Source organism: Lates calcarifer, linkage group LG1, assembly GCF_001640805.2.
Source record: "Lates calcarifer isolate ASB-BC8 linkage group LG1, TLL_Latcal_v3, whole genome shotgun sequence".
In the NCBI taxonomy this organism is placed as follows: Eukaryota; Metazoa; Chordata; class Actinopteri; family Centropomidae; genus Lates; species Lates calcarifer.
Genome location: NC_066833.1, coordinates 19,896,331 through 19,911,441, shown reverse-complemented (window position 1 = coordinate 19,911,441; position 15,111 = coordinate 19,896,331). Strand labels below are relative to the sequence as shown.

Below are 15,111 nucleotides of genomic sequence, written 5' to 3'. Positions count from 1 at the left end.
CAGATATCTTCCATAAGAACCTTGCTCACATATAACACAGTGTAAATTCTTGTTTTGCTGAGTTTAAATTAGGATATTTGATCAAAGAAGCCTTTCAGTACTCACCACCTCTCAGTATCAATTTAACAGGCTACTTGGGGGCTAGTTTAAGTACACCAGTGCTTTTCTGCTGGAACAATCTAAACTTGGTCTATTCATCTGAGCATTTCTCACAGGATTCCTGTATTAGTCTACATGGCATTAAAATAGTCAGACTGCACACGTCCCGAGACCCATATCAGTTGGTAAACAATCACTGACTAAAATAAAGCAGCTTGCTCCCCTTGATCTACCCCTTCCTCTTCCTTCTCAGATTATTTTTCCCAAAGGAGGAAGTCAAAATAATGATTTGTCTTATCCTCAGTCTGACACGTACAGTACATACGTGGATAACAGGGAGTGGGTTCACAATGCTGGAGCAATTTTATTCAACAACAATTCCTTTTGTTCATGAATTCATTTCTTGTATATCCCTGTCTTAAATGAACAGCAAACAAGGGTCTGGTTAAATAAAAACGGGAAATGTGCACATCCTTCAAAATCATTAGACCCTTTGTAGAAATGGACACAAAGAGGGCGTATGCCGAGGGGAGGTCTGTGACCCTCCAAGCTCCTCCTCCTCTGCATAATGTGCCGGGTTCATTGAAATGACTAGACGGCAGAAACACAGTACAGCACCGCAGCGGCTTCTCAGGGACACTGAACAAACGGCTGAGAAAACTACGACTCTGAGGTGTCCCGAGGACAGGACCGCAAAATGATTCACTTCTGACTCATAGAGTCAATTGAAAAAGGAAGGGGGGACGAAAAGAAGAAGTTTTTAAAAATTCATTTTAACGAAGCGGATGGAAATCATTTGGGAGTGCAGCTTCCTCTCCTCCTCTTCAACTGTGGTACCCTGAACTCAGACTACAAAGGGACGAGAGGTCGGGCACTGGTTAAAATGGATACTTTCTTTTTAGAGGTGAGTTAGATTAGTTTTTCTACACACAAGAAATGATTATGTATTTGCTCTGTACTCTTAACGCTGACTTCTAAATTATGTTGGGACCGCGGCTGGTCTTTGTTTTGTTTTACCATGTTGCGTTGTGCGCGTTTCTGAGTCTGGCTGGTTTCAGATCAGCTCCAATTTTACCCTCTGGAAAGCGTAAGGTAACTTATCACTTAAAAAAAACACCACTTTTCATATTTAGTCTGCTGTGTTTGAGGTCTTTGTGATGCTCTCTCATCCACTGATATATATCCCGGTGTGCTCGCACTGGGGCTGGTTTATGGGATGCAGCTGTACCGGGAACTTCAGTGCCCTAGACAAGCCTAGGGTACATTCAGGAGCACTACTACTACTGCTGCGCTTTACTTTGAAAAGCTCTCCCTCTGGTCTGCCCGCATGATTTCATTATTCTCAAACAGGACTCAATCACGTGACAGCATCTCGGTGCCCCACATTGATTTCTTTTTTCTTTTTTTTTTTGGTTCCAGATCTTTTGTAGTTTTAATCTGTGGCAGAGATTGTCTATAAATGCTGAGTGTGTGTCCGTGTAGGTTGGATGTGTCATCTGCAAATCAGCCCAGACACCAACACACTCACACACTTAGAGGCAATGTAGAGACTGGCTATAAGTCTGATTTGTCATCCCCCCTCTGACTCAGAGGAGGGCACACACACTCACAGACAGAGAGGGTGTGTGTGTGTGTGTGTGTGTGTATAGTGATCTCCTCTTTTAATAGCTCCCTGTTAACTTCTTGCACCTCTGTCACCTTGATCGGATGTATCTACCCCTCAATGATGTGCTGTGCTGTGACTCAGTGTTATGATGATACTGGGTGGTGGCTTCTGGATTATACTTTTTCAAACTGAGCTGCTCCAAACTCTACACTCTCCTGCCCAATAGCTTTACAGTGTCAAAAGTTGTAACTTGAGAAAGGGTTTTCCTTTGTTGACCATATGTTACACTTAACAGTTATCAATCCTGTACAAGGAGTGATACCTAGCCTTAGACTGGTGCATAGGGATAATATTGGGCTATTTGAGGTCATTCGTGCTCTGGCATGACAGAGATTCCTGTTTCACCAAAGCTACTCTATGTCAAACACTGTGGGAAAGTTGTTTTTATTAGTTTTCATTTACTTTTTAAATTAATTTAACAATTTGGTGATTAGTCCAGAGTTCAGTAGCTTCGAAAAATTCTATCATCATCATTATTATGTCCTACTGTGAGTTTTAGAAACCAGTTGCCTGATGCTGTTTCCACATTGAAAGGCTGACATTAGAAAAGTTACTCAGCAAAGTGGTCAAATTGAGCAACAATTCCTTACAAAAACTGCTGTCTACTGGTGACTTGAATCCAAAGATAAAAGACACTGGCCTTCAGAAATCCATATAGTTAGAACCATGTATCTAAACTGTAGAGGTTTCAATATTCTGCCATATAAACCAAATGTGTGGCAAATAGACTGGGGGTGAACTGGATTTTGGGTCATAATCTGATTTTATTAGAGTGATATTCTGTGCAGAGGAAGAATAAAATGACCTCAGCTCAGCAGAGATCATTGTTGTAATTTGGTCTGTATCTTTCGTCCTGGACCAACTGTATGAGATTTCCCCAGTGATTTCTTTAACTTCATCCAGGCCCTAATGCGGTTATGATATAACAAAATGCGCTGTTCCTTGTCTTGACCAACAGAATTTATCTGGGAAGAGCAAAGTTTCTATGTATAATTTGGTCAGAATATATTTGTTTACAGTATTTGCACGATGTTGTATTGTACCCCATCCAGTATTATAGTCCGGCAGTGGATTCTGCTTATGTTGAGTTGAGACTAAATTTTTATTCTTGGCCTTGGAGTAGCAGAAGCTGATCAAAAAATAAAAAACACAAAAGGTTTGGAGCTTTTTATCCAATCTGTTGATCTCCCTCTGTGAGTAACTCAGATGAGAAGTACTCACAAAAAATGAATTATGAAAATCTGCAATTATATGACAGCAGGGGAAAACTTCATCTTTTGAGGGAGGTTGTGTTATACGATCAAAAGCTTAAGAACAGCCACTGAAAGGACTTGGCAGTGAGCTTACTTTCTCAGCTCCTTTTTATAAAAGTGTCAGAGAGGTGTTAGAGCATCATTTTTGAGCCTGTTGGGGATAATGGTTGAAGGCATTTAAACTGAATTGAAGTATGTAAACAAACACTGCCTCTGTAGCAACTGCTGCAAGAACTATCAATACTGGTGAATCTGTGCTGGATGTTTCTATTCTCTATGCAGAACTGCGTTAAAATAAATGAATGGACTGCCCTGGTTTTTAAATGACTGTTGGGTCTTGGAGTGAAGCCAGCGTTTTGAACGCCACAGTGCTACCAGTGTGGATTTAATTAAGGAAGAATTCTGGAAGTGAAGTAAGATGAGGATTAAACTCAACTCAGTAAGCAGCAGGATAAATCTTTTGCATGATTCATCACTGTTCATCAATCAATCTTTCGTCAACGCGTTTATAACATGATCAGACTTTTAAGCCTATTTCATATAGATGAATTAACCCAGTTCAAAATCTGCATCTCAGTCTGAAACTAAAGGAGTTCCTTTACAGGTTCATTGAAATGAACGCAGATTCTCTGTAAGTTTGCCTGGTACACATCCAGAGACAGCTTTCCCCTGCACGCCGCTGTTCGCGCTGATGATGAAGATGGTGACAGGGTCAGAGATGGTTGTAGACTGAGGAGGAGTGGCAGGTACAAGGGTGTGCGCTCAGAGGTATATCCTGAAAGCTCATCCTGTCCAGCAGCGCCGCCTTTCCCCTTAGGAGCGCACACTATGTCATAAAACCCTCAGCGCCGCTGTTTTTATTCCACACCCAATCCGCCCTCTGGATGGATGTCACCCGCCAAACACACACAAATACTTGGAGTGTGTCAGAGATCTTGTCAGGCTGCTGGATTTGGTCATCCTAATCTTGCATATGTCAGGGAATATGAACATTATATGTTGTGTAGTCCTACATATAAGCTTGTGTGACTTTGTGTGTGTATTTTTAAAGATAGATTTTTCCTCTTCATCTCCCCGCAGATGAAAACATTGTGGGCTCACACACACACACAATCACGCATTCACACACATAACAGCGCCCCTTATTTCAGGTCTGTGTGAAGCATCCTGTTGACGAAGCTGAATGCCAGCTATGCGCATTTCTAAACTTGGTAATCAGTTCCTTTATAGCAGCAGCTGCTACACACTGTAAAGCCACATGAGGACCTTTCCACACCCGTTAACTCCTTCCTTGCATTACACACCAAATTCCATCCTCTCAAAGATACTCTGACAGAGGGAATCCCAAATTCCCAGCCATGACCCCTGAAATTCCCAGGCCATGGCCGCCTGTCATCTATGCATTGTAGAGCAGTGGTGGCAAGGCTTTAGGTTTCACACCATCACCATCACCCACCACCACCCCCCTCACCACCACACACACAGACAGACACACTCTCCCCATCCCGAAACATCCCTCACAGACAGCTCTATGTGCCGTTTACGTCTGACTCTTTGAAGCTGGAGCCGTGGATCGGCATGCTCGGTAAGCAGCCTGTGGTGAAATGGGTAACCTGAGAAAGGCCAACCTGACGTTCTTTTTTTGATGGCAGGGTATTTTCTACCCATTTGTCACTTCCTCCAGCTGCCACTTTAGAGAGCTGAGAATCTGAGATCATCGCTCTTCACCTCCAGCCATGCAGACGGCTGAGGCAGTAAGGAAGGAAGTCAGGAAATGAAGTTAGGATGTAAGGAAGGAAGCAAAGCTACAAAAATGGCTAATGGGTCCTGCATTCTTTTGAATGGTTTCTAAGCAGCTGTCTTGACTTGAGGTGGTTACTTTGTGCATTATTGCATCAAATTAGGGGATTTTCAAACCATGTTGCTGAGAGTCTTGAAGTTGTGGTGAATTAACAGCGCTGCTTGTTTATGAACAAACAGAGGGAGGTATTATTAAGGCGGTGGTTTATGTGTGCGTCAGCAGAACTCCTGAAGCTTTTGTACAGTCTGGAGGTGGTTTAATCAGTCACAAGAGTGCTGGGACTAATTACCAAAGGCCATTGTCTGACCACACACCAAATAACATGGATAATCCTCTCTCCTAATGACACAGTTTCTCAGTGTTAGGCGAGGTGATTTAGATTTGAAAACCACCACTCATGTAAAAAAAAAAAAAATTGGAATTTGTTGAGTTTGAATTTTCCATTTTGACATAACAAGCATTTGCGCTTGTAGTCTGGTCGACTTTGCTTTGAAACTGCAACCAGCTGTTGGATAGCTTGTGTTTGCATTGCTTGTGCCTCTATCAGTAACCAGACCCCGGTCTATCAGCGAGCTGACCATCACATTGGAGAGCTCAGTGCTGTGATAACCTCCTGCTGACACCATGCTGTTGACTTAAGCTTTAACCTGCTGGATCACCAAGCTCTACAGACAAAGCTGTCAATGTTTGAAGTGATTAGAGGAGAGCAACACCTTCATCTATCCACAGTTTGTTCACTAATAACAAGTACTGCAGCACAGAAGTGTGTCCTCCTCCCTATTAGCTCATGATGATGGACAAACAGCTGCTGTACGAAGTGAAATGACAACTATTTTCATAGTCTCTGGTGGTTTTGTCTGCTTGTTCATGGCAGTTGGACATTTTGGGAAATGCTTATTTGCTGTCTTGCCCAGAATTGGATGGGAACATTGATTCATTGATACTGAGTGTACAAACAATATAAAATTTGTTAACTAGTGAGCTTTTAGAGGTGCTGGTTGCTGGATTTTTTTAGCCTCTGGATAGAGCCAAGCTAGCTGTAGCCCTCTGTTTCCAGTCTTTATGCTAAGCTACACAAAGTCATGAGAAGGGTATCAAGCTTGTCAAATGGCTCTTGGCAAAAATGCAAATAAGTGTTTATCCCAAAATGTCACACTATTCCTTTTCATAACTGGCCCGATTGTCCCAGGCTGTAGTGTGTTCAAAAGACACAGCTCATAAAAATCATACTACTGACGTTCAGTCTACTCTTGAATGCCCATCCTTCCTGTCCTTCGTCCGTCGGTGTGTGTGTGTGTGTGTCCATCTGTGTATGTCCCTATCAGGGCAGTCATGGGTGTGTAATTTTCTGGAATATAAGTCACCTCAGAGGCACTTGGGGCGAATTACTAATTTGCCGTGTCAACAAGCCTATGATGAAAGGAACATCCCCAACCACTGTCTGCTAAATCTGTGAATTTAAAGTGAAATGAAGAAATCATTGTACAGTCATGGAGGGTTAAGTCTGGACTTGTACAAGCTATAGCTCAGGGTTTGATTTACTCAGTGTCCTCAGTGTAAGAACAACGGGGACACAGAAAATAATAAATGAGTTATTATTTGGAAGAAGTTGAGAAAAACAACCATTTGTGTTGTGATTTGTGTTTAATCAGGTTCATTGTGAGCACTTGGAAATTGAAATTACACTGGATGTCTCTGCTCATGTTACCAGGTCAGGTATACTGTCCTGTCCCTGTCTTCACGTTTCAGAAAGACTTTCAGTAATGCCCATGTAAATCTCCAAACAGGTAACGCTGGACGCTAAGCCAGATCAATCCTTCCAGATTTGTGTGTGGTGTATTTGTCCAGGAGACTTACCCAGAGAAAATTAAAGTTACTGTTTATCACCGCTTACCCTCACACACATTAAATGTCTGTTGGCCTCGACCTTGGCCTTCCCTACCTGACACACACTGTGAGCTGGTAATGAGTGTAGCTTAAATCCTCTCAGTTCAGAGGTCTCGTCTGGCAGCTTAATAACAGCCAACCTGTGATTACTGCTCCCAGCCCAGATGTTGACTTTCCTTTTTTAGCCCCCTGTGATTACTGCGCATGGAGGCATCCTATTATGGGATGGAGTGTGTGCGTCTCTAACTTAAACTGTCCTGTGAGTGTAAGTTAAACACATTGCAACAGCACAAGGGAATGTAGCCTGAGGGAAAAATCTCTCAAAACTGTTGATATAGATCTGATATATTTGCTTGTGTAGGTGGTGATGCAGCTCCTATGAGTATCTGAGATTTGGAGACTGCTGGGAAAGTTTTTGTTTGCAAAATTTTCATCATTTGTCATTTTCATTATCAATTAATCTCCTGATTTATTTTTGGGTAATGGATGAATCATTTGGTCAATAAAAAATAAATAAAGCCTGACGTGACATCTGACACCTTAAGACCTCATGTTTTGTCTAATAAACAGTCCAAAAGTCAAAGATATTCACTTGACTATCAGGTAGGACAAAGAAAAACAGCAAATCCTCACACTTGAGAAGCTGGAGCCAGAAGAGGTTTGGCATTTTTTGCTTGAAATTGGCTTAAAACTGGTTGATTATCAAAATTTACTTTAGCAGAATTATGTCAGGTCTCACATATATGTTTATTTGTTATTTAATTGATTAAAAAAAACATTAAGTATTTGAGAAGCCATTACAAGCTAATTTTATTCTTGTGCAATCACTTACATGATTAATTCAGTCGTTTGATTAAACAGTTGTTAAAGCAATTTTACATGTGTCCAAAATTGCAGGAGGGTCTTCAGTATCCAGAACAATAATTCTAGGACAATTTTTTTTCTGGCTACCGAGTGATGTCTCACACAGTCAGACACACATGCATCCTCGGTCTCTAACGGTCCTGACTGAGCAGCATTCCTGGAATATCTCTGGGATCTGTGCTGTGTGACCCAGTCCACAGACGAGCACAGAGTTAGATATGCAGATCACAGGCAGGAGGGGGCCTGGCAGGTGGCTCTGTAGATATTCTACTTCATGAAGCTTTGCTGAAAATCCAATCAAATGTGCAGTAATCACCTTATTAGTTGGGTCTTCATCCAGTCCTGCAACCTTTTCTTTTGTTGAAAAAACGTATCATAACCCTGGGCACAGGATCACACTAATACTTTGATCACTCTGGAAGAGCAGTGGAATGGAAATATGTTCACACGGGATAAGGATGTAAAGCAGGACACTGTGCCAGGAGTCTGTGGCACAGTGTCAAGTGCTCCTCTTCTGTCTGTTGTGCTCCTGAAGACATAATTTGTTATGCAAATTCTCCTCAATACACTCATTAGCTACACAACAGATTAGCAGCATCAGATGATGGAGGGGGAGGCACCCCCCCCCCCCAACGACACACAGACAGATGCAGACAAACAACAGACACTACACTACACTACAAAACAAGCAGACTCACTCACATAAGCACATGCACTCCAGCACCAGCACACAGACATACACATATTTGCTTCACTTGCTTCACTTCATTCCATTTAGTATGTTAATGAAAACAGCTTAAGGGACGGTGATGTTACAAATTGCTGCTGTGTTGCATGTGTTTGATTTCTATTAACCTAGTGACACAGTTGCATTTATGACTTAATGGCTTACAGACCTTCTGCTGTAACAAAAACAATCTTTGCGTATGAAAATGATGCACGACATCACTGAGTTACTGCTCCACATGTCGGGGTGCCTCACTGCGATAACTGATGAAGCTGCTGCCCCTCAGGCCATCCTGCCTTAAATCTGTTTATAGCTTCCTCTGCAGGGGGTTCAGGCAGTTCCTTGGAGTTAAGAACAATTGATGAACTGCACCCTCCCCTGTCACCCCCTCCACTGCAGACTGGGGGAAGCCTGGCTCCCCCCGTGGGACCCCTCCTCCTCCATTAGCTAATTTCTGATCAGCTGCTCCCTCCATCATTAATTCATACGTCTTCCAGAACAGATGCTAGAGGTTGCTTTTAATCATCTGATTTCTCTCCTTGGTTCACCCGTCCTGCCCTCACCCCGTGGCGGCTGCCGGCGCTGGCTGCACCGTGCGCAGCAGGCGCGTTGGAGTGGTAGCGAAGAAACAAAGAAACAAGTAATATAAAAGGGGCATACAAAGGCACACTGGTATGAAATCATTGTTAGTTATGTTTATTTATTCTTTAGAATACACAAAATGCATGAAAACATTTAGATACAGTAAACTAGTTTTTATTCTAAAAAGTTCTGTGTCTTGACAGAGACCAGGTGAAATGTGCTGGTGATGTTATGTCCAGTAACTTTCAGCTAAGGGTTTGCTGTTTGTAGGATGTACAGCTTGGAAATTATGTGGCCAAAGACCCAGAGGGACCTTTGTCCAGATTCTCCTCCCGGCTTCACTCAGCCTACTTGTTTAATCTCACCAGCTACTTGGCGGATGCCTCCTCATTCCACTCACTCAGCATTACAGAGATTTGGTTACAATCCCTGAATTTGGCTTAGGTTCCTTTTGATAGACAAAACAATAAATTTCTCCATTGTTATCTGGCTTTGACATACTACAGGCTACAATCATTCCTACGACTTTATTATTCTGCGTAAAGCCATTACAGCCAAATTGAAATGCCTAAAATCTGAAAAATATTAACTTTTCAGGAGAAAAAAAAGAATAAACCACCTTTGTTCCAACTCTGATGTGTTGTTCAGTATACACGTTGGATGGATTTTCAAGCCATCACAGCAAAATATGAACCACTGTCTGATGGGAGCCTTTTTGTTATTGTCTTCCTCAAGTCTGCATGGGTTTCTGCCAGTCCAAAGTCATGCAAACTAATGGAAATTAGAAAATGTCTTCTTTTTTTTTATACCACCAACAGACTAATTTCTTATGAAAACACTCTGGCAACAATCAAGTGTCAATATGCTGTTTGACCTTGTTAAATGCAGGTCATCCAGCCACTCAGTGTCCAGGACTGCACATCTGTCCAGGCACGCTGAGTTGGGTCACAAAGGGCTAGGGACGTGGCCTTATGCCTCTCTATTCTCATGATAATGCGGGTAAGTCTTGGTATTTGTGGTGTAAAAAAAAAAGAAAGAAAGAAAAAGAAGCTGAATCAGAATACAGGATGTGTTTTTTGAACATCTGCTTCTAAATTAGATGCAGTAAGTCACTGAGAACTTGGGGTTTATACTGATCTTAGAGAAACATTATTGCAAACCAAATGATTATTAAAAGAAAAAGCCCAACATGAATGAACACACCCAAGCAGGGGAAATTTGATAATGACCAGTGAATGTGGCAACAGTTAGAGTTTCTTTTGGATGGCAATTGTGCATGCTGCTGGTGGATACATCCCTGTGTTACATTTCTCCTCCACCACGTCCGGGCCAGAACAAATGTGATGTTTGTCAGAAGTCCAGCTGGATGTACTCATCCCCTCGACCAGGCATCGGTCCTGGCCACCAGTTGGCCTTAACCGCAACACCAGCAGCCTCTCGCCGCTGTCTGCTGGGCAATCACTCACTACACTATGATCCAAGAAATTAGCTTATCATAACTAATTGTTCAACTGTGTCCAAGTCAGGCTGAGTTAATTAGCTTTCTTTTGTTCTGGCTGATGCGATCACCTGATACCGACTGCGCTCATGCTACGCCAGACGGCAGAGAAAGGGCCTTGGCACCTTGTACTGTGTATGCCCTTAAATATTTAGGGCTCATTCATTAGCAAATCTCTGAGCTGGATGTCATTCTACAAGCTGCAGAAATTCAAGCCTCCAACTCTGGGATCACATCATTCAGCCCGAGTGGTGTCTGTGTCAGGAAGCATGATGGGGCGTCGCTGTGCAGCCTGTTTTGGTGGATCAGGTCACCATTGTCAGTCGGTTCTGCCTCAGCAGTGCTACACATGCTCAGTGACATGCGGCAGTAAGAATTTGAAATTAGCCTGAGCTGGAAATGTCATGTGGGCAGTTCAGCTGTGCTTTTCAACAGGGCCATTAAAACATCTGTTTATTGGAGGCACAGGGGTAGAGTTAGCTGACACCTGTTAATCAAACTCTGTTGTGAAAACTTTCCAATAATCATTATGAGAGATGCACACACACTGTTTCTCCAGTTAAGTCAGAGTAGTCGGTTGTGCTACAGCAGGTGATTCAAGTCTGGGGGCCTTAACACAAGCTGATACCCATGTCCCTTTGCGTCCCAGTTGGCCTTTGTTTGGGATATTTTCTGCCTGGTTAACTTCTGAGCTCTCAGTCAGAGGTGGTTGCCTTTGTCCTGACTTGGTGACGAAACTCCTGAAGATGGAGGGGACAAGGGGGAGGAGTTATAGTGAGACCATCTGTTGCTAAGACAATTCATTCCGACTTTATGCCCTCCAGCTTCAGAGTCTTTAGACACACACGCGCTCACATACAAAGAGACAAACAAATGGACAAACACATCTGGTGTTGGCTTTCTTGAGCTGTCTAGTCCCCCAGCGCTTCTACCAACTTACATTTTACCGGTTATCCAGACAGAGCTGTGTTTATTCAAGGCATACCTAAATGTCAGTATGTTTGTAGGATGAAATGCCTCATGTTTTTTCTTTGACAAGACAAAGTAATGAACGCTTCCTCATTCTGTGATTTCTCGTTTCAGCTGTGTATATTTTGAAGAGCTAAAATCTTAGAAATGTCAAATAAAAATGTCAGATTTGGATAGTCAGAGAGGACAGGGGGTATGAGAGAAAAATTAGGCGCTGGAAAGTTCATAATTGAAGGCATTTTATGCTTATTGATTTTGTGCACAGGGTTTTTTTTGTCTGCTTTCTCTGTCTGTATTTTTGAATGTTAAAATGTATGGATAAATAAAATTCCCAATGACAACAAAAGAAATATGAGCTAAAAATGTTCTGATCTGATACATTTGCAAAGTGTCAGTCTAGTACTGATGTGGCTGTTTTTGCCCAATTTTAATTATAGTGCCTGGTGGGCAGTTTTCCAGAGAGCAAGTCACTGCGCAGACGCTGGTGCAGCAAGCCAAGCCAGCATTAGCGGCTTTATGGGCCAGTTTGTTGCTGATTTTACTATATAGTGTTGACTCATTCAGTGAAACTAATTATTATGTGAATTATTGGGTCTCTTAACTCTTGTTTAAAAAGGAGTTGTGTGTGCAGTGAGCATGCGGTGTGGAGAGTTTTATCCGTCTTTAAGATGGTGACTCGGCATCCTTTTGAGAACGTCTCTGTTCTTATGTATGGAAAACCTCCAAGACTCTGACTCAGCGACTGAACCATTCAAGTCAAGTTCTTGGAAATTTTTTTACTTTAATATTTTGCGTCACTGAAATGTCATAATTGAAGCAATACTGGGTTGTGTTACAAACCATCCCGCTGCTTTCCATGTTGTGACTTGCCCGCTGTCTTGTTCTGTTTAACAAATCGTGTAATCTACCTATTGTTACAACTTACTCCCTGGATGTTTCCTCACTTTGTCAGCTCCACTGCTCCAGTTATGAGCTCCAAAAACCTCCACAAGATGAAGAGTACTATAGCAATACTGTAGCAATATTCTACTAAATTCAACCCCCTGTTTTCCAGTTACATAACAGCAACTGATCTTCTTAAAATCTATAAAGTAAGCACTATTAATCTCCTCATTGGACTTCAGTGAACTCACGTGAAGGAGCTTTTCCCTGAACAAGCTTATGCATGCCAAACTGGTACCAGGCAGACACAGCTGGTTGCTGGTGTGGAAGTCACCAACTGTGTCATATTACATGGAAACTGTGTTAATGTGAGGCCACGTGTGGGTGAATACCTATGTTATATTTGTGTCCTGATGTTTCTGTTTGTCTGCCGCTATTTCTAGACAATGGGAGGCGGGACATTATCAGGTGCCTGCACCCTTCCTCTTTCCCCTCTCTCTCCCCCCTCAGCCTCCTCGTAATTTACACGACCCCCTTTATCCCACTCACCGCTGTCCCCCGTGGTTTGAGAGAGCCACATTTAGCTGCACTCCATTAGCCGACTGAAAGGGAAAAAAAAATCCTTGATGATGGAAGTAGGTTTTCAGACTGGCTGGTTGAGCTGAGTGACCCTTTGTCCATGAAGGAAGCCTGAATCACAAAATAAAGAAAAGTCTAGAGACCTGTCATCACACTGAGCTGTTGAGTGAGTCCATTTGATGGATTCAGAATCATTCTTTATGTTGAATTTGTTCCCTCTTTGTCTCTGTGACTGGGCAGAATGGATTTCACATAAACATTTAATGTATTGAACAACAGCATCTTGATCTTTGTCCTGACCCTGGTGGCAAATGCATTTGTGCTCCATGGATGAGAGTGTGTGTGTGCACACGTGGCAGCCTGTTGTTAATAGTTAATGAGGATTGATGTCTGGAAGTGGTGACCTTGTATAAGGTTTCCTAGTGGAATCCATGCATATTGATTTCTCCAGTTTTATGCTCTGCTGGACACACAATTCCCTTTTGCTCTGTGTTTTCCCACCACCCCACTGGTGACACTTTTGATGATTAATGGTGTTTGTTGGTCAAAAGCAGGCTTCTTACAAGAGAGGGTGGTTTTCGGACCAAATCCCTATACTGTGCATCCTACAAGTCTACTACTTTATGTATAGTTGTCATTTTTACTCCTTTGATTTGTATAGGACAAATATAATGTATTAATTGGTGAGTTTTAGAGGTTCTAGTTGGCAAATGATGTTACCTTGGAAGTAAAAGGCAGCTAGGCTAGCTGTTTCCCCCCAGTCTCTAGTCTTTATGTTAAGCTATGCTAACCAGTCTCCAGCTGTAACTTTAATTTTAACAAACACGAGAGTTGCCTTGATCCTCTCATCAAAGTCTCAGCAAGAAAACAAGCATATTCCCCAAAATGTAAAATATTCCTTTATTCCATAGGTTCACCACCATGTGGTTTTTGTCAACTTATATTGTTAAATTAAGCCCATGTTTTTTTTGGTCCCTGACAAATGTAGATGTAGTCACCCTGAGAGATTTACAATTTAGGCTGCTGAGGCGTTCGTTCTCATCTGTAAATGTGTCTTTCACCACTGTAAGGAAATGACAGTCCGTCTGAGCAATCAGCCTCTGATTCCTGTTATTGCTCCTGGTTACTGAGCTGCTAACAAACATGTCTGGGAAGGTCAGTGACTTCACATGGATACACAAACACAGGAGACCAGACTGTCCAGATCAGCTGCAGGTCTGGTGTTCTATGGTTTTCCTGCCTGAAAAATAGAAAAGAAGAAAGCATGATGGGCAGAGAAACATTTTTATTGATTGATTTGCTAAAGTGGCAAACACTCATTTGGGGGCCATATTCTTCTCTTATTAAATTAGCCCCACAATCAAAGACTGAAACCCTTTTTGACAGTTTTACTGAGTGTGTATGGCTCTGAGTGGTTGTTTTAGTCTCTGACACACCCTCAGCATGCAGGCATGGCAAACCACTCTGCACTGAAAGTCAAAGACAGTTTAATAAGAGGATAACTGTGCCAGTCTGGTGTGGTGAGGGAGTAGCTATGTGGCAAAGAAAGCAAAGTGAGCAATGCTGAGAAAGAGGGAAAATGGAAAAAGACAGTGAGAGAAGAAAACCAGAGGGCGTAATCCCTGCCTTTCTAGAATAATCTCTGCTGTTTCTTCCAACTGAACAGCTACAGTAGTACTCACTCAAACTACACCTAAATATGGCTTCTTTAATTTATTTCTGGTTTGACCTTTGCCGTCCTTGGTTTTCTGCTCTACATATGTGCCAATAGCATCAGCTAACCTTCTAAAAATGTGTTTGTGATGCGATAATTCACTACTTTCTTATGAAACAGATGACTCCAATCCAAGTCCTGTGTCCAGATGCTAATGGTATTGTGCTGGCTATTGTGTTGCAGGGGGCCCGTGTCTGGCTGAGACACAAAGAGCAGCTCCTCCCCTCCACCGTCAGCTCATGTGATGATTCGTCCCTGGTCCTCACCACCGACTATGGGAAGGTAAGAATAGTTCTTTTTCCCTACTGGACCATTTATGCTGCCAGCGATTCATGTAAAACTGCACCAAACCTTTGTCTGTGTGCTGTGTCTGCAGCATGAGGCATTTTTCATTGCTTTAAGGATTCACACCTCGTGTTGGCAAGCCTACCCTAAAGAGAAAGAAATATTTTTTGAAGCCAAAGCCCATACAAAAATCGTATCAATACACATTAAAGTGAACACCGGATATCTCATACATTATGACTGATTAGTGTAAATTCCCCGCTCAGTGTTTGTTAATATTTACAGTGATGTGCTATAATGTAAGG

At 42.3% G+C, this 15,111-nt stretch overlaps 1 protein-coding gene across 1 annotated transcript in view; it reads left to right on the top strand.

Moving 5' to 3' along the window:
* The first annotated feature begins 703 nt into the window (after positions 1-703).
* Positions 704-15,111, top strand: part of myo10l3 (myosin X, like 3) — a 53,727-nt gene continuing 39,319 nt past the window's right edge. The window contains 2 exon segments of the mRNA XM_018702373.1: positions 704-1,003; positions 14,705-14,803. Of these exon segments, the coding sequence (XP_018557889.1) occupies positions 983-1,003; positions 14,705-14,803 (120 nt within the window). The 5' untranslated portion in view covers positions 704-982.